Raw genomic sequence first — 23,171 nt, 5'->3', positions numbered from 1 at the left:
AATGTGACAGGGCTATTACTTGCATGTTTTGCAGCGATCGTCACTTAACATTAATGTTTTCTGATCTTTTACAAAAAGATCTGTTTAAAGTAAAGTAAAGTTTGTTTTGTGAAAAGTTTTTTCTAACAAAATTATTGTCAGGCTTGTCACACAAGGTTTGCCGTCTTCTTCCCTCTCCCGTCCTGTTATGTAAGCTCACTAGTATTGTACATACCAAGCAATTTAAAATTTGAGTGACAGCCCTGTCGATCCATTCATAAGGAACAGAAAGTCCAGGAATTTAACAAGTGATTAGTAACATGCATGACTCCAACATGCTGTCAGATACAAAATGTGTTTTTAGTTCATCCCATGGTCATGAGATGACTAACAACACATTTTTCCTGCTACTCTTATATTATTGTTATTAAATTTACAAATGATACACTGCTCGACATAAAAGTTTTCAAGCAATAAATTGTTGACAAATTTCTGTACTATCAACGATTGATGTTAAGAATTATGGTAAATTTTCCATTAAACGAATCTAAGGTTTATTTTTAAAAAAAACCTATAGAGAACCAACAATTCAAAGATAACGAAAGTACAAATGGACTGGAAGAATTTATAGCATTTTGCGTTTCTCAAGCAAGTATTACTAACGACGCGCCAACGTAACGTGGAAATCTAGCAAGTGAAATTGCAATTAGGCGAAATGTAAGACAAATAGCGAAAAAATAAGAATGCACATGAATACCCTGGAATCACTGATTGTTTTAGGTGGGTTTTATGATGAAACAAGTAGACGATTTTCGTCAACTCCCCTCAACCATATGAAATTGATGGCCGGCATGCACTCTCAAGTCAATATTTTTCAAATATACAATAACCGAGATTAATCGCTTGTTAAGTCTGGAAACCAGTTGTGAATCTAACGAAATTATCTTATACTACTACTGATATGAACGCAAGTTATGGCTCCCGTATGATGGCATTCAAGGCGTAAGAATTCAACATGAACAGAAGTCATACCATACCACTAGCCACGCGCAACATGTGCCGTGACCAAGTGATATTCCAAGACTACGATGATTTCACGACATATACCAAAATTCTAGATCTAATTTCTCCCTGCTATGGATAGAAAAACGACTAATGAGAAGTTTCCCCCTCCTGTTAGACTGACAAGAGTAAATAGTGCCAAAAATCCTACCTTTTTTCACCCTCACAAGAGTGCCTCACTTCCTTCAAGTTCTGCTAACTTGGCAGTGCAATGTACGGGGCAACTGATCGAAAATGCAGGGGCAGCGTCATGTAAGACTATTCATTGAACTCCTTTGCACTCATCCCTCCCTTCCTCGGGCAGGTACAGACTCTGCTGAACCAGGCTCCGCGACAGTCGGGTCCGTAGAATTTGAGAAAGCGCAAACAGGAAAAAAACCCAGGAGGAAACTTCCTTTGTCCTTTTTTCCCGCCCCGCCCCCCTTTTCGCCCGCCTTTCTCTTTCGCATCTTCCACACTCTGGAGGAACAGGCTACGGCTGGGCTGAACTGGTAAAAGGGTAAAAAGGAAAGATGTATCATAAGTTGGTCCTCAGAGACTCCTGGAGGAGCCGCTGTGAAAAATCCATGGCCATAATAATTTTTTTCTGAGAATAGAGGAGGCCATGGAAAATATAACTACCCGCAGGAAGAAAAATACAGTAATTACATTTTTAAAAATTCTGAGTTTCTGTGGGTTTGTTTGCTTGTTTTGCATATGTATAAAACGATCTAGAATAAGGTACATTAAGGGGAATTGACCGGTGGTATGGTACCGGTACGAAGATTCGGAAGTCCCTGGCTCACTGGTCAGTCTTGGAGAGCAATAGCTCAAGGCAGGACTCAAGGCGAGCATTTATTTTGCTCTCACGATGGGGAATTTGCCATCAAAGTTATGCTTAAGGTACAGGGTTGGGATAATTTGTCATTCACAGGAGCCTATGACCCTAGCTGTAAAAACGTTTCTACCATGTCTACCATGTACATTAGCGCCCAATGTGAATTTGCAGACATACCCATTGCTTCGTTTCCTGGGTGGGGCATTTGCGGCATTTGCACACATTTTCATAAGCCTGGAGCCAGGTCCCCTGGTAGGGAAAAACGGACAAAAAACATCGCCGAGCGAAGCGCACGGAAGCGAGTCGAGGAAGTATAGCAAAGGAGTGGGGGAAAGATAGACTACGAGTAGTCCCCATTTTTCCTCAGGGATAGTAGAGCGAGCGAAACGCGAGCGCGCGTGAAAATCACCCACGCGAGAAAAGGCGTGGGGTGATTTTCACGCCCGCTCGCGTTTTGCTCACTCTACTATCCCTGAGGAAACATGGGGGACTACTCGTAGTCTAGGGGAAAGAGGTCCCATTCCCCATTACAGACACTACAATTCCCTGGCCGTCTGCTCTCGATTTTCAGCCCCGTTCGCACAAAACGGTGAGCCTCAACGTCCACTGTGGGATTTCACGGTATCACTGTATTATTTATATAGCGTCCATATCATTAACTGTTCTAGGCGCTTTACAATGTACTAAAACTCTAAAAAATCTATATAAATAAGTATGAAAATTGAATAAAAATCTATTTATAAATAAAGAAAAAGCTTCTTGGTGAAATAAATATGTTTTTAGTGTTTTTTGAAAGAATTCAAGGAATCGGCATTTCTTAAAGATGCGGGTTGTTCCATAATTTAGGTCCCGCAAAAGAAAATCTTCGATCACCATAAGACTTTAGCTTAGATCTCGGGACTTAAAGTAACTTATTCGAGCTAGAACGCAAATGGTTGGAGCTGCTACAAAAACTGAGTTAATTGCAGAAATTGGATATATAACCTGGTGAAAGTCCATTGATAGCCTTATATACCAACAATAAGATTTTCTAAATAAGTGATATTCAAAAGGCAACCAATGTAAGTCTGTTAAGCTGGGTATTATATGTTCATACTTCTTGGTGAATGTTAGGTGGTTTAAGAGAACTTTAGGTAGTCCATATATATATAGAATCGCATTACAGTAATCCAAGTTGGTAGTCACAAAAGCATGAATAATTGCTTCCAGTAGATTCTCGATCCAACTGATTTATTAGCATTTGCAATTTTCCGAAGAAAAAAAATGAAAAATGACCGGGAGGGATGGGCACGTTTGAAACTGAATTTTGGCGCCTAGTCTAGAACAGCAAAAGTGAACCCAAAAAAGGGAGTAGTACCTGTATGCTGGTAGTAGGTATCACCCTGAGTACCAAACAATCACATTGCGTGACAGCGGGATGGAATTCTATTAACTTCGTTGCCCAGCAACAGCGTTCAAGTCAGCTGAAGGCGGCAGCCGGAGGGAAAACAAAATGACTGATCATGAAAAGGCCAGCGTTTTGTCGTGGAGAGGATCGGATAAATACTATAATCCTTACATCGGTCGAGGAGAAGTTCTTTTCACGGGTGAGATATTTGTTAGTCCATGTTTAATCAGACCAAAATCATTTGAAACAGAGAATAGCTTTTTTGCCGCTATCTTTGCACTGTAGGAATGCCCGGCTCTATAATCTTTTTATCTCTCATATCCTTTAAGTTTACAAAGTACACAAGCCGCTGTCTCAAACGTTTCTCTATTCATCCTTCAAATAAATTGTCTCCACTCCAAGAAACAATGACAATCAATTGTACGCGAGCTGACGGAACGCTGTGCATAGCGAGGCAGAAAGACATCCCTGACTGTGAAAATTTTAATTTTAGGTTTACTGAAGAGATTTCCTGTTTTTTATAGTTTAGGTGGTGTACAAGTAGCTGATTATGTGTCCTTTAAAATCTTGAGGACCGAATCAAATGTGGAAGGAGACAATGGAACTGGTTTCATTGACTACGTCTCCATTGTTTGTAGAAAGTTCTAACTCTAGCTAACTCTATCTGCGGTTAAAATATTGGCATCAACAATTATAGTTAATTTTGAATATAGAACCACCTGAGGTTATTAATATCATCAAATCAATATTGCTTAAGATAACTTTTTCTCTGCTTTACTAAAGGTCCCGATGGCATTCGAGATCATCAAGCTACGGTTCTCGATCCCAATACATACGTTGGAATTGGAACAATGTCCCCAGAAGGGACCAGTGATCTAAACTATTTGTGGAGACCATCGAAGGTACTAAACAGACACCATACTTAAAATCTGAAATCACATTTTATTATATTACTAACAGTGGCGGATCCAGTCCCTGAGATAAGGGGGAAGGAAAGAGCGTTCTCAAAAACAATTTTTTTCATTTTGTTCTAAAAATAAGGGGGGCCAAGCCCTCCCGGGCCCCTTCCCTGGATACGCCACTGACTAAGACCCTTTCTTAAGTGTGGTTGTCGGGCATGGCACTTGACATATGTTACAAGAGAACAAGCGAGGGAGGCAGACATGCGAGGAAGAAGACCTTTTGCTGATCAATGACAAAGCAATGATGTTTATAAAATTCCTCACTTTAATATCCATTCATTTTATAGAGCTGCCCACATCCACTACCAAAGTCTGCGAAGGTAAGCTGACGACAAAGAATATTATTTCACCAATATTTTAAGTAACAGCCACAAGTGTTTTTGCTGGTGTTTGTCTATAATTTAAGAGAACATTTTTTTGGAAAAAAATGCAGCCTATATTTTATCTCTTTTTAACTTTTACATCAGTTAGTTGGAATATATATGATTATTTGTTATTACATGTGTTAATGCAGGTTGGTGAAATTGGGTGGGGATTACAGTTTTACACTGACTATCGACAGTTAAAAAGTGGACATCAAATCAAGGTATGATCGCACACTTCCTTACAGTGTTTTGTTTTAAGTAAAAACACAAAAATAATAATATTAATTTTTGCTTCTTTCAGCGTGGTGAGTTCAGACAAGCCACAGAAGATAGGCACACACATCTTTACCAAAATCCTTGGTATGTGCACTGTCCCAGCTTCTTAATTAATAATATATCTGACCATACTTTGCTTATTATTGATGAGCTAATAAGTTTTTTTTTCAGGAAACACTTCAATTTTATTATTGGTGTTTTATAACTGTTTTGTTTTTCACAGGTATGCGGGTCCAAATGACAAAATTACAACGGACACAGGTAAGTTCGGCTTACAGTTCAATGTTTTAGCCATCCTCTAAAGACCCATGCAGGGGAGTCAGGGAACCTTTGTTTTATTTCCCATTCTTTGGTTTTGCTTATCGTCAAGCCCCCCAACCCCCCTCCCCTCCTCAGCCATAAATGTTTCAACATTGTTTTATTGAGCAACAGTAATTCATTATGGCTGTCTTGCCATTTAAATGCACTGGCCTCGATTAAAAAGCAGAAGAGCAGGCTCCTCGATGCAGTCGAAGTGAAAGGCATATGGCATCTGCAGGAAAGTCCAACTCACGAAACTTCAGGTCCCGTACACCAGCACCACGGAAATCCCCACTACATGATGATGCCCACTGGCAGACAACACCCAGACCACGCTCAGCAGTTCCTGGAAGCAAACCTCGATCAGGCACTCATTCAAGTTCTACGTCGTAAGTTCTGATGACAAACTGTATGTGTAGAGCAGTTTGAGAAGTTAGAAAGAAGCATGTAACAATCAGGAAAAGAACAGCAAGTTAGAGGACATCAACAATACCTATGCTCAGTTAGAGATGTTGTCGTAAATTAAGACTCTGTAACTTCTTCATTTATCTGAACCCACTAACCTCCTCCTTAGTATTTCTTATCCACTTACATTGTGTATATAGTGCTATGCTCTAAGGAAAACTGAAGGGAGCCCAGTACTCTGAATCTGTAAAATATAGAGTGACCAGCGCACCATTAATTTGCATGAAAAAATAAGATTTTCAAGTCACCTGAGAGCAAAAGTTGCGTGCCAGGTGCTAGTGGGCTCCCCAGGGGAGCGTACTCTGGATTTCAAGTGAATGGAATGACAACCCCAAAAAGTCCCTAGGGCTTCAAACCAAACCCAAAAAAATTCCTGGACCAATATTTAACCCCCAAAAAATCTCATGCAAAATTTCCAAGCTATAAAAATTTATTCTCCGGAACTATGCAGCCGGGATACATAGGAACTATCATGAATCTTCAGATTGTTTTGACCCAAAAAAATCTGTATTTAAATCATGCTACCCTAAAAAATATGTGCCAAAATTTTTCAACCCCAAAAAATCCTTTGATCATCCCTGTCACTTGAAATCCGGAGTACCGGCTCTGTAAGGGCACAGCCCTGTCAGTGTGCGCAGCATTAGAAACTAGTTCTGGTTATAATTGCAAAAGAAAGGTTTGCATATGATTCCTTTCAGATTGATGTTGTGACAGACTGAAGTAACTGATTTTTTCAAAGTAGCACCTAGACAATTTATTATATAGGGAATGTTAAAAAAGTTTCAGGACTACTAAACAACAGCCCATGCAAAAATAAACACAACAAAGTGACTTACGTTTTTTTAATGTATCAAAAATGTTAAAAACCATCTATGGGGCCATCGCCAAGCGACCACCTCACAATAATCACACAACCCAAAATAAGGTGTAGAAATAGTTCAGATATGGTAGTGACATAGTAGTCAGAAAATGACATTAGTATAGAATTATGGTCAGCGTAAACAGTTGAATCAAATTAACTTCTGAAAATGGGGCTCATAGCATATGTCATCCTCATCCCACGAAAATTCTTGCAAACACAACATGAATTCAGATTGCGAGCTAACATGACTTTCACAATCTTATACCAAATAGCTAGACTGTTGCAAGTGCATAGCCTGCAAACACAGACATATTTCTGGTAGTCCCTTGTCTCTTCCTGCTTGTTCTTGCCTAAGAAGTATGGTAACTTTTCAGGCAGAGGAGAAGAGGAAGGCTGTTCCAGGTGTTCGGATATCAGAGTCAGGGAGCGGGAGGAATATAAGGAGGAAGAGAGGGAGAGAGGCATCAAGGAGGGAACATTCCCTCACTAGTCTCACCCCCTTGCTGTTTTTCCTGCTCAGGTCTCTTTCCGCTGTCCGCCTGGAACAAGCTAAGGCAGAGGAGAAAAGGGCAAAGAAACGCTATTTTATAAGCACTTGTAATCAGATTAAGAGAGTTGTTCACACAGGGGATGATAACGACAATAATGCTTATTTCCTCTGCCTTTTTCCCAGGTTACACAGTCAGCAAGCAGACCATGTAGCATAGGAGGACAAAGTCGAAGAGGAAGAAAAAGAACTTGGAGTATACAAGACAACAATGAAAATAGCATGAACTAGAGTAAAGTGGCCGTCAACCTTAAAATGCTGTTTTTGCACCTATTCACAGTTGTGTTTTCACGCAAAAAAATACCAAACACACCATGTACATAGTGTATTTTGGAATTTGAAAGGATTTGGTGTTATTGAAAAAGATGTTATTTAAAGATACTTTATTTCATAATTTGTAATGACAAGATGTTTGAAAAATAAAGGTTGCGTGAATTGTCCAGTTAATGATTCTGGTGGTTTTTAAACCTAGTGCCTTACAGAACAGGTCGTATACACCCTACACATTTATATCAGTACTCTTGTACAGTTTTAAATGTTAGTAGTTAGATGTTGTTAATATAATACCAGAAAGGGAATTTCAGCCTGCAAGCAAACTCCCTATTAGTTTTAGAAATGGTGAAAGCTGTTTCTCTGGAGAGCACGAGCCTACTCATGGACTAGGAGAAATTAGGTGCTTCTTGCTGTTTGGGAAACAATCTTGTTTGATGATTCTATGAGATGTCACCAGACAGAAAACTGCACCCTTGAGTTTATGAGGAACTGATTTACCCATTTCAACACCACAGAAATACAACACAAAATGCAACCCACACATCTAACCATGACAAAAAGAATGGCAACCCTTTAAACTTAAATCAACTTGTTTCAGAGCCAACACCTGGTACACCAATTTCTATAAATAAATATAATTATTGTCCAGTATTCTCAAACTCAAACTACCGGTATATGGCACATCCAATTAAAAAAAAACTATAACACAGGTACAGCTTTCATCACCTGAACATCAGCAACATAAAAACACTATAAATGTTAAGTATATTTGCTTTCCTAAAGAAAATTTGTTTTCAGAGACAGTGAGATGTGATTTTCAGGCCACAAAGTTCACAAAAGTCTATAAAAGATTGGGGGAAGCTACATGTTGGTCTCCTAGGATTAATATTTTTCTATACAGCCCGAACGAATTTGTAGTTTTTGTGAAGGTTTGGGGTTAACAAACATATTTTTTGAACCATAGCAAGAACTCCATTCATAATGAAACAGGAACTACACCCTATTTTCCTCAGGTTTTATCTGGCTGATTTGGAAAACCATTCCAAAACTATAGACCTCTTTATTCCAACGTAAATGGAAATAATTAACAACATGATAACTCTGTTTAATTTTTTTTATTTAATAATCTTTCACCAGCCATTTTAAGCAACCAGTATGCATAGGATAACTTGCCCATAGCTATGTACAATATCATTAATGTGATGTTCATGGAAAATACATTTCAACTTCTCAAATGAAAACAAGGATCTAGAAACCTCACAAGAGTTTTTTAAAAGACATTATGATATCACACTTTCTCCAATCATAACACCAGACTACAATAAAAATGTCCTCAATATGATACCTTGATTATTGAAACAAACAAAAACCACATTGCTCAAATGAAAGTGAACAATAATATATATTGAAATGGTTTGCTAAATTTGAATTAAAGACCTTTCAACAAAGATAAAGTAATAGGAAAGCAGAATATACAAAATAAAGACAATCAACAAAAAATAAGCAAAGCTGCTTTTTCTCACCATTAAGACACTTTAACAATAACACGGAAAGTACCATGTATGGAAAATAAAACCGAATAGCCAAACTATGTATGATGCAGTGTTGTGAATGAATGGATATTTTGAGACAAAAGAAGTCATGACATATGATGTGGGTGGCGCTGATGTATTCTTATTGCTGAAATTGTACACTTTGTTATCTACAAGTTCTATTTCATTGCAGTATTTTACCAAACTTAAAGTATTTACAAGCACATTTATTATATAAAATTACACCTTGAAAAAGAAGAAACCTTTATATTTTTGGTAGCTTAGGAGCAGCTATAACTGGATTATTCTGTTCTATTATTTTCCTTCCTTCACTTTTGTAATCATATGTACAGCTGTGAGCTTCTGCATAGCGGTGTGTCGCGCAAAATGAATTGCCACATCTGTAGGAAGAAAAGCAGAATTTTAAGTTAATACAGTCACTAACCCTGATTTGCAAACACCCACTAAATATAGGCACCTCATCATTATGGAAAGCTTCTTTTATCCCTAGGCAAAGAAGGCCCTTTAAGGGAGAAGTTTTTTCCAAAACGGCAGTTTTTTTCTTTTCGCCAACAAAAAGATAATACAAAGGTAGGTTACTCAGTGAAATTTTAACTTCCAAAAAGCTTTCCAACCCTATGAAATTCTGGTCTGAAGAAGCCAGAAATTCAAGACCTGGCAGTCGCCATCTTGGAGAACTCCTAGCAGCCTGGTGACAAGTATGTGACGTCAATGAGCTCAACCCGAGTATGGCAGAAAGATTAAATCATTCAACACTTCTTTTCTCTTCATTTCGGATTGTGTTTTCTCTGGTCATGACCTCTTGTGCAGCTCCAAAATGAAGAAACAAGAAGTTATGAGTGATTTAAACTTTCTGCCAAACTCTGGTTGAGCGCATTGACGTCACATACTCGTCACCAGGCTGCTAGGAGTTCTCCAAGATGGTGACCGCCAGATTTCGAATTTCTGGCAAATTTAGAAGAGAATTTCATAGGGTTGGAAAGTTCTTCAAAAGTTGGAAGTTTGGTGAGTAACCTACCTTTATATAATCTATCTGTTGGCAAAAAAAAAACATCCTGCCATTTTGGAATGAGCATCTCCTTTAAACATTTTCTCTAAATTCAACCCACTTAACAGAGATCACGTTAACGCAGAAATCGCGCATTTTCACGCAAACAAAATGCAAAAAATGAATCATTAAAATTTTAATGCGTCCCAGGATGCAAGATATTGACTTGAAGAACTCACTCCATTTACTTTGAATCTTGAACAGATTTTTTTGTTTGAGTGACATGTAAAAAAAATTTTGAACAAAGCAAATTCACATCGTGGCTGCCATATTGGATTTAATTACGCAAAGGGGACTGGAGACGATTAACACATCCAGGAAACTTCAATGAGCTTCCGCCACGTTTGTTTGTTGTTTGATTGATTGTGCTGGTCGAGTTAACAGTATGACAGAAATTTGCCAGTCACTCTTTCTCATAACAACAACAAAAAGAATTTCTCAGGGGAGAGTCACCAAGATTTTGGGACCCACCCAAAATGCTTGGGACCTCAATTTGACCGGACATGTGAGTCTGAGAACCCAGATTGAAAAATCCTAGTGCCATCCCTGCTTAATATGGATGCCGCCTCAGTGTCCATATTAACTAGGTTTGACTGTACAGTCAACTCTCCTGAAAGCGAAAGGACAAGATGGTTGCTTAGGGGAGGAGGTCATATAACATGAGAAAAATCAACAAAACAAGCTCAGACTGCATTGATTAACATAATTACTAATAAAGATATTATCTAATAAGCTACATCAAATGAGACGACTGCCACATTTGAAATCGAATAGCACTTGGAAAATCTTATCATGCTACTTAATGTTGAAACTTTGTAAGTAACCTTTTGCAACAGACCATTGTATCAATAGGCTTGTTTACATACCTACATATCTTTTTACAGTCACTTTTTGTTTAACAAACAAAAGAATTTGTCAAATTTCGGGCCCAAAAATTGGTAGTGATTGAGAGAGTTTTTGAAACAGTATTTTTTTGACTGAGAAACAAAACAGTTATTTACCAAGTGGTCACTTACGGGAGGTGTTCGCTTATGAGAAGTGGTTGCTATGCGAATGGTTAATGTACTTATGCACCCATCCAGTGACACAAGGTCAGAGAAAGGATGAAAAAATGGATACTTACCGGCATTGATATGTAGTAGCTAGTCCGGTCTTCTTTCCACACATAAAGCATCTAGTTTTCTTTTTAGGGGGTAGAAGTTGTGGAGGTGGGTGTGGTTTAGTTCTCACTGGAGGAAGGTGGTGATGGTGAGGTGGAGAATCTGCAAGACAACATTTATGTTTGATTTAACTACTAAAATAATATGAAATGTATTGCTAATATTATCTATTGTAAAAAGTGAACTACAGGGTCCTTATAACTTTCATGTCCGTTGCTTGAAATAATCATCATCTGACTAACAAATCTATAGGAGAGAGTGTTATAATTTTAACCTCTCTCCACTGGTGCCCTGTTTTCTGGGTATTTAAGGCCACTTATAAGGCTACGTAAGGCCACACGGAAAGTCAAAATAAGGACACTCCTATTCACTACTAGGAATCAAACTCGGGACCTCTTGCACAGAAGGCTGTGCACCAATTTATAAGACTAAGTGAGTTCACTGGTGAACAAAAGTCCTTTAGTTGAATCTATTAAACTATAAACTGTTCAAGACTTCATAAGCTAGGACACGGCACAGCAAAAGTGCTGTACGATAGCCTAGGGTTAGTGGAGCCACCCCTCCAGCTAGCATGTTTTTATTATGAGTTGTCCGACAGGCAAGCAACATTATTTTGTAACAGAAATTAAAATAATGTTGGGATCTGTTTGACCGCTCCGGGCTAGTAAAGGGCAAGCAATTTTTCAAAATCCTGGACTCATTCTGGTGCTATGTGCTCAGTATTATTTGTGTTGAGAACAAATACAGATTAAACAGACAAACATGCAAGATATAAATTACCATGTGTTCTTGAAACAAATAAAGCAGGCCTTAAGTTGACCTTTACATGCCTCTCTGTTAAGTTACAAAAACACAGAGATATTTATTTTGTCCTTACTGTTTGAAGCACTTGTACTTCCATGAGAAAAACGATAGGAATATGACAATGAATCATTCTGTAATAAAAAATAATAAACATCGCATTGTTAATGTAACACTCAGCTCAATCATAAGAAATAAATATGAAGCTCAGGGTGCAAAGAAAATCATTTTCACAGCTTGCCATTCGGGCAAGCTGAAGCTAGCACTTACTAGCCCAGATGTCATTTCAACTAGCCCCAAAAGCTTTTTGACAAGCAGAATTAATTTCACAGTTCTTCTGTTATTCAAATTCCTCAAAAAACATCACTTGCCCATCAGGCAAGTTAAAAACAGAATTCACTAGCCCAATAGAAAAATCCACTAGCCCCGGGCTATCGGACACTACTTTCTTTGCACGCTGAAGCTACTGCCTGGCACCAGCCTGTGCCACAGACGAAACTAAACTCTGGTTTAGTCCACCTGCAAACCTTGTTCTAGGTCCTCACCATTTGAGTATGCACCATGATTGGTCTGTTAAAAAAGCCATTGTGGATTTGCCAATCAGGTTGAAAGTAAATTTGAAATGCACTTCCTGTAATTTGTTGAGTCTGTTGGGGGCCCAGGACAAGGATTTTGACTAACTGGCATTAAATTAAGCCTGTGATGCAGGCTACCTGGCAGCAACTTGAAAATGGTAATAATAGTATTGAAACAATTATAATGTTAACATTTTCCCCCTTCATTAGCATAGACTACCGTACTCATTTTCTAATCAGACTAGAATATCATTTCTGAATATTAAAGGGCATTACCTTCAGTCTCTCCAAAAAAAAATTGGACATTGTTAAGTTAGAAACTCGTATGTATGGGCTCATGTAAAATTATTGCCACCCAGAATTCTCCATTTTCTGGTGACTGATTTCCCCTAGGTGTTACATGTACACACAAAAAGCTTAATATTGCACATCAAGTTACTAAGTGTTTTTTTTAGCACTTTCAGTTATTGCAGATGATTTTATTTTGCATGATGCAATTTCTATAAAATTGCTATGCTCACAGTGTATGCTATGCTTTTTTAAAACGGTTTTCTTATCATTTTCCCTGGTGTTGACCAATAACAGACAGTAAGAAAGGCAAAGTGCTCATGACAAAATTTGCTTCATATGTACTCAAGGTACCTTCCCATTGCAGTGCCAGATCCAGACCTTGAGATGGGGGGGGGGAGCCTAGTTATCCAGACCCTTAGATGGGGGGGGGGGGGGAGCTCAGTCTCCAAAAGAAAATTTTTCTGCCCTTTGGGCCTCAGTTTGGTCTAAAATGGGGAGGGGGCACCCCGCCCCCCTCCGGACCCCTCCCCTGGATCCGCCACTGCCATTGGAACATTTTGGAGTTTTAAAAATCACCAACAGTAATTCAGAACAGTTTCTCCTACCCCCTCTGCATCTTTACAAGAAAAAAAAAAGTGTCACACAAGCCACAATACTTACTAAGAGCCCTGATCTTCTTCCTTCAGGAGTTGGGATTCTGTTTTCTATTGCACGAATCCTTCTAAATCCACTACTTCCAGCAGATAAATCCAGTGGATACCTAACTTCAGAAGAATCTTCTGGAATCCTTGATCGTCGTATGCTGGCACTCCCTGAAGCATAGTCTATACTAGTTGCTCCACGAGAAGGGCTAGAAGTCCTTGTTTCCTTGTGATGAGTCACAGGTTTTGAGATACTTCCTAAAGGTTTAATTTCTTTAGTGTCATTTACAAACTCCGATATTGTCTTTCGTCCTTCTTTAAAAGCACTTCGTGCAAGAGTTCGACTTGAAGGAACAACTTTTGCCTCCTGGCTTGATTGTACTAAAAAGTCTGATACGTCAATTTTATTTGCCTTTCTTCTTGTATTGACAGGCAGCAGAGGCCCTTTAGGTGACACCCTATTAGATGCATTTGACTGCTTTGCTGGTGAGCCTTGAGTACTGTCGAGTTTTGGCTTTTCAACAACCCTGAATGCAGTGTCATGAGTCTTTGATGCTCCTGATGCAGATGTTAACTGCAACCTAAGCCAGCAATAATAAATCAATACGTTAACTTAATTAAACCAACACCAACCACCAAAGGTTACGCGAGACTGACAGACAAAAGAAGTAATTTTCAAACTTGATAAGTCAATATTGTCAATAGACCTTTTACCACCCCTGCGTCGTAAAAAAATTAATATAATGTACAGGCTGAGTTCTTTTCTCCCTAAAACTCAATCTGAATAAAACAAAAGGAAGAAAATTATCCACAAAATATTCCTTCATTTCAACAGAAAATCCACAATCATAGGTATATGGCTTTCTTATCTCTTATCTTATCAGGTTTGCCTCAAAACTGTTTTGTCTAGTTTGTTTTCGATTTCTTGTTCAAATACATGTATAATAAAATGAAGCTTCATGGGATTACCTTCTCCTTGCACTGAGCATTGACGTACTTGTAGGTTTTTCAGTAGCTGGAGGTGCAGGTTGATATTTAGGCTATAAAAAGTGACACAAACAAAAAGTTAAGTGATGACAAACTGAGTAATATATATACAGATCTTGAATCTCTAAGCAATGACCACCTTGGGGACAGATTAGATAAGAGACTGTTGTAGACAGGTTAAAACAAGAGAAAATGTATGGTAACTAGAACTACGAAAAGGAAAAAACCACAGAGTTTGACTTATCAGGTCAACTGAAAATTCCAATTTGCCTTGTTAATAATATTGACAGTTAACTGATTTTTCAGCACTTCCTTGCTCAGTACAGTGCAAATTAAACTTATCTCATCATTAACTAATACTATTACACAACAAGAAAAGCTAATGGGATGGTACCCATGTTGAGTTGCAAGAAACAGAATTTGAGTTATAAGGGAAATTTTGATAAGGGGAACTAAATTTAGTATGAGTTAGTGGGAATTTGAGTTATCTGAGTTCCAGTTTATTTGAGTAAAACTGATTGAAAAGTGGGGTGAGATCCAAAAGAAATGGGTATTAGTTCAAGTTAGTGGGGGATTCAGAGTTTTCCGAGTTTCCACTATATCTGTTCGGACAAGTGAAGTGGCCATTGTGAAGAGGTGTTGGTTGATGAAACATGGCTGTTGCTCCCACATAAACCCAGAATGATTCCCTGAATCATGCAATAACATGGTGCCAACACCTGATGTCTGTAATAAAAAGCACATACAGATTTAAAACAAGAGGCCTCAAGAAAGTTGCATGAAGTAAGGGGAAAAGTACATGCACCTCATAGCTCCATAGAAAAAACGTTTCGTCAGGAATTCAACAAACCTTCAAGTTTTTCTGTGATTCCATTTTAGTCTTTAAAAGCCTCATTTTATTCATTGTGACACTGTTTTCCTGAATGGCTTCCTGGAAATTAAATAAGAGGCACAGTGTCTTTAAAAAAGAAGGTGTTCAAGGGATTTCATTACAAGCACCACAAATCCTCTTTCAATCCTTCCTGGGTGGTTAAATCCTGAAAGTGTGCCATTGAATAGTCTATGATGCAGATGTAATCTTACACTGGCAAGTAACATATCCAAAGTAGTGCCAAGATCCTTGTTCTCGGCCCCTAACAGACATGGAAAAATCCAGAAGAGAGTTTTAAATTACCCTTCAACCTGACTGGCCAATCGACAATGCCTTTTTTGAGCCAACCAACCCTGGTGCAAACTCAAATCCTGATAGACATGCAGGGAGCCAGAAAATAGATTTAGGTGCAGACACACTGATGGATTTAACTTGAGGTTTAGTTTTGTCTGTGTTGCAGGTTAGTCTATGTAAGACATGGCACATACCTGAGATATTGGGGGTGGGTTTTCCTCTTCTTCTTCATCATATAAATTATACATTGATGCCCCACTAGAGAGAAAAAATAATAAGAAAGCAATGTAAGTTGTTGAAGAAATCTAAACCTAATTATCTTGACGTCTGAAAACAATTTTATCAACTTAACAAAATGAGTAAATAGCCATAGGCAAACATAATTTACCTTAAGGAGTCTGAAAGAGGAGTCAATGTGCCATCGCCTCTATCCACTACTCGGAAGAAATTCAACTGATCTCCATCCCTAAAATAAGTAACATAATGATGGAAAAATAACTTTCTAGCGATATTTAAAATTTTTAGCAAAGAGGCGGTGAGCTTGTTTTGTGAAAATGTATTTTTCAGTTACAGCAAACTATCAGGATTGATATGTAATTTCAAATGGAATGTTACCTAAAAACGAGCAAGGTCACTTGACGATTATCCTTTGGGAGCTTATCCCAGATTTCTTCTCTGCAAACCAACAAGAAAATTACCATTAATCAACTGAACAATATAATACAAAAACAAACAAACTTGAAAACAAAAGAAAAGGTCAATCAGAAGCAAATACTCATCAGTGTAAATCCATAGAGGCACAATATATCAGTTGTAGTGTAAAAATTGATCACACAAGTTGTTATATGTGGCAGTTAATTTTTTATTTCAGTTAATTTTTGTTTTTCAAAATCATTTTTATACATTACCATACCAGAAAACAAAATTTAACCCAAAGATAAATATTACTGAACCACAACATATATTTTTTAAACCTGTTGACTTCCATATATTCAGCCATTTCTTGTAAAGTAGGATCTTCAACCGCAACTAAAAAAAGGAAAAAAAAAATACAAATTTTTAACTGATTTACCCAGGTGAACAAAACACTTTTTCATATACTGTAACACATGAAGAAGTCTGGCAAAAGCCCCCTACACAATGCGGCAAATTATAAATTCCTGAGGGAGTGGAAACATGGCATTTGCAGGGGCGTAGCCAGGATTTTTTAAAGGGGGGGTCACCATTCGGGGATCGCCGACTATATATGGTTTATACCGCTGCTCTCCCTCGTGTATCAGCGGGCTCAGTCGTATTATCGCGGCATAAAGGCCCATATTAACTAAAGACAAGAGCCGTTGACGAAAATACTTTACAAAAAAACAAATTTAAAAAAAGAGGGCTTTTCAACAATGGCGTTTACGGCCAAGATATTGTCATGGCGTTTTCGCCAACTGAATATTGTAGGTTGTTTGCTCAAAAGAAGGCCTACCAAGGGGGGGTCACGGGCACCCCAGGACCCCCCCCCCCCCCTAGCTACGCCCCTGATTTGTATTAATATCTGTATTTCCCTTAAGCAGATCTTATTAATCAGGCATGATAGGCATGATACAGTCACACAACTATAACACTACTGAGAGAACATTCCCTTCAGTACTGCTTTCGATCATGGGTAGACAAAATCTCAGGTAAATCTGCCAAAAGATTTCTTACTTCTTCTTGTATTGATAGGACCACCTCTCATTGCCAGAACCAGCTGCAATGTTGCTCCATCAGTGATACTAACATGAGAATAATAATTATCACTAACATAAATTATCAGTGAGAAAAAATAGCTACATTTCACATAATGTTGACACATGTTTGCTAGTTATCTCGGATTTCATAGGATAGAGCTTTAGGACTTTGTAGAAAACTTCTTAGGCACAGACTTGAAGATACAGATCAAGCTAGTTTAAAACTATTTTGACCTGAAACTCATTTTAAACTTCAACATATAAGTAATGTGCATCTCACACTAGTATAAGTTTAGTGAAAAAAAAAGAAACAATCACTTTCCTGTTACTCACAGCAAAAGTGAGTTGCTAGGGGTCACTCGATGGCACAGGGGCAAAGCTCAAATATTTTTTGTTTAGGAGGATTGGGAACAGTCTCTCACACCACTGTTCTTTGTATCATTACACAACACTCCCCATCCATACACAGGGTTGTCGCGAAGCTCCGGCTGATGGCTGGGTTGTCAGAAGCTTTTGAAGTAGACGGCTGAGTTGTCAAAGTAAGGCCAGTCCAGCGATATTTTATTTAAAAATGCCATCCGTAATGAAATGCCAAGCAGAGTAGCTGGCCAATACTAACCAAGTAGGCCGTGATTTTCACCGGCAGCCGGATACTTTTGACAACGCTGCAACGGCTGAAAAAGACCTTACCCCGGCTAAAATTACTCTGGAAGACAAAGACAAGGGGTAATTTTATTTTTGTAAGTGCAATTGAGTAAAAATGCTGGTTTGACCAATAAAAAAGCCCATTTGGCTTTTCCTCAGCTACATCCCTGTATACCCATGGAGGAACAACGTGTAACAAGAAAAGAAAGGCTGGATAGGAGACTAGTGTGGTAATAAAAGAGGAACAAGTTCATTTATCATTATGTAGTTTCTTTGCTAAGTTCAGATCCTTCAAAATAGCTACTGGTAAATGGAATCATCACTCACTTGTAATCATGGAGACAATAATCATCTTCCAATTCCACGGATCGCCATATCAAGTGTTGCTGAGACATAGGGATGCCTGCAAAAAAACAAGAAGGTATAACCATTAATACTGAAGAACTGAGCACAAAAAGAGCTAACTTATTTCAAATTAAAGTTTTTTTTTTTTTTTAAGCACAACCCAGAGGTGGGGAGAAGAGGGGCAGGCCAGGGGGAGGGGCAGAGAGAAAAAGGGAAAAATGCCTGCCAGCAAAGCCTATGAATTTGCCGAACACCCCCCAGTTAGTTGCAACTGACTGCTTTTCTGGAAATGCATTTGCACCCAATGAAAATCTAGTTCATTTATTTTTCCAGACGCCACAAATTTACTCCAACAGTAATGGCAATAAAGCAGTTTGAATGCCCAAATCGATTGCACTGCAAAATATGACTGCTTTGCAAGCTAATTCTGGGCTTATATTGGAAAATATTCCAAACAATGTTCTCCAGTTTTCAACAGCAGACACAACAATGATATGATACTCTGGGTTGCCACTCATCAGAAAGTTAAAAATTCCCTGACTTTCACTGAACTTTATACAATTTTCACTGACCTTTTATTATTATTAGCTTTTCTTGCAAGTCTTTGATAGTTTTCTCTTCATTTTCAACCTCTTTCTACTTTTTGCGAAAAGAGGAAGAAGGAATTTGGAAGAAAGCATTCACATCGAAAACCACTGACCACAACTACTACATGTGTCAGGTATATATAGAGTGTCAAACTGATCGCTTTGCTTGCTTTGCAGCATACCTTTCATCTTTTCCAAAAGAAAATGGCATTTCAAAATCTTGAAGAAACCTTATGAACTATAAACCGGAAAACAGAATTCCCTGACTTTTCACTGCCTTTGAAAATATCAAAGATTTCCCCTGACTTTTTCCTGACCTTGAAAAATGTTCGTTTTTCCCTGACTTTTCCCTGACCGTGACAACCCTGATATTGAAACATGATGATGATGGTGATGGCAGTGAGGATGACAATAATGACCATGATGATGAAACATTGATCATTTTAAATTTTTATCTCTCACTAATGACGTAATATCACAAATGTTATTAAAAATGGTTTTAATAAATCCTGTTAAAGTTAATAGATGGTGATCAAAAGTAGAAATAAAATTGACTTTGAAAAAGGTGATTTCATGGATTTATTTCTAGTCTGTCAAAAAATGTACTTTGTATTCAATGTACAGAATAAATTTGGCTCATTTTTGAAACAATGAAAATAGCAAAACTCACTATACCAAAGGCTAAAGAATTTGTAAGCAACACCTATTTCGAGAAAATTATATAAACAGAAATAAATTCTGACAATTAGTGAAATGAAAACGTCTAAATGTATGAAATTACTTCTTCAACCCAAAAAAAGTTCTTGTGAAAAAGCTTATATGGTCAGAGCATTATTAACAGTCCTTAGCTAAATGAAATTAAAGCAATTTCTTTATTTATTTATTGGTAGATAGCTAAAAATCATTCACTTTCTGAAAGAGAACGTCTAAGCTGTCATATGTGACAAAAAATGCCTTTAAAAAATCCCTTGCATGAAAGATGCATGAATAAACACAAGTCACGAACATACTTAAAAACATTCGACTTTACTACAATACTAAATATCTGTACAACAAAGAACGTAGACATAGAAAGTTTTGGACAGAAAACTAACAAAACAGAGGGCCGGAAATAGGAAGAATTATCACTCAACACCTCTACAATGATAAAATAGTTTCAGGTTTAAAATTTTGTTAACCCAAACTTCGCGAAAACACTCGTAGGATGCATTTTCAGAAGTACATGTAAATATTACAGCAGAACAGAGGATACAATTCACTCACTAGATAAAATTCCATTAGTGAAATAAAATGCAATGAACATTTCTAGAATTTTCGTTTTAAAAGAGTATAAGCTTTGCTTTAAAGCATGTAAAATTTCATGGCCAAAATCAAACGTCGTCTTGTCAAGCAAAACGTACTTGAAAATACCTTTACAATTTATAACCTCTTAATTTTACGCGCTACATTCAGAAGATTTCAGATTTTAAATTGAAATCACGACATACACAAGCTATAATATTTTCAAATGCAATTTCTCCTCGCCATCTATCGAATCGAAAAGTTCTGGGTGAAATGTTTTCAAGTGGGGCGCGCAACCACACATTTTAAATTATTTAAGCTTGATGTAAGAACGAACCTTCGACGAAACGTCCACATTAAGGCAGATTTTAATCTGAAAAGCTACAACTTACTTTCGATCGCGAAAGCAATGACTGAAATCCCTATTTGATTTATTTTGTTGCTTCATATAATCAGTATTTCCTTCCCACGCGAAGTGTAAAGCCTTTTCAACTCACCTTCGAGACGTTGAATCTTTGCTTTGACGCTCATAATAGTTTCAAAAGGACTAACTCGTAGTTCAAAGGCAGTTCCAGTTAATGTTTCAATAAATAGGTCCATCTATGGACCTTTTAAATTCTGCTTTGCACGCAGTTCAGCAAAGGAAAACCAACACCATCAATCGCTTTTCGTCAAACCATGTTTTCATGTCCGCCGACGGTAAGCATCTTTTCGTAAACATCCTCGGTTCTTTCGCCATACCGTAGGAACGCAGACAAACTAGAAGCAACAAATCGATGATAAGACCAAAATTCAAAGTATTCTGAAGAAAATCGTCGAAATATTTTAGCCTCCAACATCTTTCGAACAAAACATTTCGGAACGTGTCGCCTCTTTTGATTCTTGTTTGTTCCCAGGGTACCCGGATGAATGATGGTTGTCATGGAAACCCCTGCAAAACTTCTTTTCAGCGTGTACACAGCAGAACAAATGCAGCGGTGAGCTCACCAATCACATTATCGAACTGGGCATATTTTCAATTCGGTTTTAATTGGTTTTAAGCTCATTTACGCACAACTTAAGACATGAATAGCTGGGAAAACAGTTGCCTTTCAAAAGGAACAATAATCCAGAGTAACTTGAATGAATGACTACGCCTTTAATGTAATTAATGTTGATCAAACAGCTGGAAGAAGAGCCCGGACGGGTTGAAGGTGGTGCATGATGGTCAGGTGTCTACTTGTGTGGTCGGGGGAGGGGATGGGGGGAGGATGGATGGTCTAAAGAGACTCCTTTACAGTTTTTCTTAGCCTGGGTGCCGACGTCTCCCGGTATCTGGTCTCTTCGTTGCATGTTCAGATAGTCCGGTGTCCTTGCACGATGTAGTCAGAACTTTTCACGAACCTTTTAGCCACTAGCCTCCCACGCAGGCGTTTTTAGGGGAGCTCGTTTTTCGCTATTTAGCCACGAGCAAAAATAAGGGCGCTACTCATGCGTATACCTCGTTCTTTGAGCCAGAAACCAAAAAAAGCGCGCTTCACATCGAATTTTACACTAAAACTGTGGAACGATCTGACCATAAAATGGAACGACCTGACTTGGAACAAACTGACCATGGAACGCAGTGACCGTAAAATCGTCTCCCTTTTCAGCGTGCAACAAAAGAGATAGGATATGTCTGCACAAAGTTCTCTCCACTGGAAAAAAAGATGACAAGTCCATATCGATTTGACTTAACCGAACTTAAAATTCAGCAACATTGATCGTTGATTGCTGAGGCAGAACTACAGGCAGCTATCCCTGCACCGTGTAAGCAGAGCCCGAGCAGAGCCTTTCTTTCGCTTGCTCGAATTTTTTTACCTCCTCGATCAAGAAGAAGGAAAAAGAAGGCACTGGTCACAGAAGTAACAGGAGTGGATGGTGAGATTTCAACTAGATAGATAGATAGATGGATGGATGGATGGATGGATGGATGGATGGATGGATGGATGGATGGATGGATGGATGGATAGATAATTTAATTGTAAAAAGCTTGCAGCTACTAAGCTGAATTGTGTATTTACAATATATAATATAATATAACAGAATCTTACAATTTTTAGTGAGTATAATAAAGTGATAATGATAAAGTCCTAAATAAATAATAACATCCTATAAATACAAAAAAGCTTAAAACTGTAAAGATATATACAACGTCATCGATCTCATTTTGAAAACTCACCGAGCGCTAAAATTCGTTATCAATACATGATCTTACTAAAAAACTATTTTTGAAACGCTCGGTCTTACATTTGGGAATCGCAAAACGCCTTTTGCACCGAAGATTATAACACGACAGCCCTGACGATTGAAGCACGTTATGTAAGCGATGGGCCGGGTCATTAGCAATCGAGAGGAAGGTCTTTAATTTTTACATAAGCTAGCGATGTAGTCATTGATAGACATAATATTTGAAAGCTCTAAGGCCTCTCTATAGGCCAGTCCCGGGCAAATGATTGACAGTGCCCGTTTCTCTACATTCTCTAGATCTTTCTTTAAATACAATGGCAGGGCGTCAGAAAAACGCAGGCGATGCGTAGGTCATGACTGACCTTATACAAGATGTATAAAAAAGAATTAATTCATGCCTTGCGACATTGGCTCTCTTCAATTGTATTAGGAAATACATACGTTTAGAAGCTTTCTTTATGATTTGATCAATGTGCATATTCCATGTAAGGTTGTTGGAGATCGTAACACCTAGTAATTTGGCGCTTTCAACACATTCTGGAGGGGCACCCAACGAGAATATAGTTCACGGCCACTTAAACATGCAGTGGCGGATCCAGGATTTTTTTTAGGAGGGGGTGAACTCGTCTCTTGCTCTACTTCAACACCAATAAGCCACATAGTTTTTTTTTCTTTGCAGAATACCAGTTGGATTAGAAAACCGCAGGTCATCTCGGGGGAGGGGGGGGTGCGCACCCCCTGCACCCTCCCCCTAGATCCGCCCCTGACATAGCATTGTTAAACGTATTTTAGTATTTAAACGGTAGATATAGCCATATTTTTATCGCCTAAAAATTTTTCATCTGTTCGGATTTCCTAGCTGAAAGTCTCGAGA

The 23,171-nt window shown here is 38.2% G+C and overlaps 2 protein-coding genes across 3 annotated transcripts; one reads left to right on the top strand and one right to left on the bottom strand.

Moving 5' to 3' along the window:
- Positions 1-3,322: 3,322 nt before the first annotated feature.
- On the top strand, positions 3,323-7,464 carry LOC140933502 (uncharacterized). The gene is made up of 8 exons (XM_073383085.1): positions 3,323-3,444; positions 4,029-4,147; positions 4,495-4,527; positions 4,722-4,793; positions 4,874-4,932; positions 5,072-5,109; positions 5,333-5,537; positions 7,149-7,464. The coding sequence occupies exons 1-8, from the start codon at positions 3,351-3,353 to the stop codon at positions 7,180-7,182; spliced, it is 654 nt and encodes a 217-aa protein (XP_073239186.1). The 5' UTR covers positions 3,323-3,350; the 3' UTR covers positions 7,183-7,464.
- Positions 7,465-8,395: 931 nt separating this feature from the next.
- On the bottom strand, positions 8,396-20,982 carry LOC140933501 (AN1-type zinc finger protein 4-like). Of its 2 annotated transcripts, XM_073383083.1 has the most exons (13): positions 20,587-20,982; positions 18,204-18,279; positions 17,209-17,276; positions 16,491-16,545; positions 16,132-16,191; positions 15,905-15,982; positions 15,711-15,774; positions 15,202-15,282; positions 14,334-14,404; positions 13,384-13,945; positions 11,934-11,991; positions 11,020-11,158; positions 8,396-9,228 (listed from the first exon to the last, which is right to left on the bottom strand). In XM_073383083.1, exons 1-13 carry the CDS (start codon positions 20,687-20,689, stop codon positions 9,093-9,095), a joined length of 1,551 nt encoding a protein of 516 aa, XP_073239184.1. In that variant the 5' UTR covers positions 20,690-20,982; the 3' UTR covers positions 8,396-9,092. The 2 variants fall into 2 exon arrangements, with proteins under 2 accessions (XP_073239184.1, XP_073239185.1); XM_073383084.1 differs by lacking the exon at positions 15,202-15,282.
- Positions 20,983-23,171: the final 2,189 nt, after the last annotated feature.

This window comes from Porites lutea, chromosome 4, assembly GCF_958299795.1.
Source record: "Porites lutea chromosome 4, jaPorLute2.1, whole genome shotgun sequence".
In the NCBI taxonomy this organism is placed as follows: Eukaryota; Metazoa; Cnidaria; class Anthozoa; order Scleractinia; family Poritidae; genus Porites; species Porites lutea.
The sequence above is the reverse complement of the archived record's forward strand: the minus strand, read 5'-3'. Positions and strand labels throughout refer to the sequence as shown.

Bases quoted from the DNA above. Each gene is read 5' to 3' on its own strand.
- LOC140933501 (XM_073383083.1), bottom strand. From the start codon at position 20,689: ATGGACCTATTTATTGAAACATTAACTGGAACTGCCTTTGAACTACGA. The intron at 14,405-15,201 runs GTTTGTTGAATT...CACTTTTTATAG, and splicing joins AATCACAGAAAAACTTGAAG to CCTAAATATCAACCTGCACC. The intron at 11,992-13,383 runs GTAAGTATTGTG...TTTTTATTACAG, and splicing joins GAAGAAGATCAGGGCTCTTA to AATGATTCATTGTCATATTC.
- LOC140933502 (XM_073383085.1), top strand. From the start codon at position 3,351: ATGACTGATCATGAAAAGGCCAGCGTTTTGTCGTGGAGAGGATCGGAT. The intron at 4,933-5,071 runs GTATGTGCACTG...TGTTTTTCACAG, and splicing joins CATCTTTACCAAAATCCTTG to GTATGCGGGTCCAAATGACA. The intron at 5,110-5,332 runs GTAAGTTCGGCT...TCGATTAAAAAG, and splicing joins CAAAATTACAACGGACACAG to CAGAAGAGCAGGCTCCTCGA.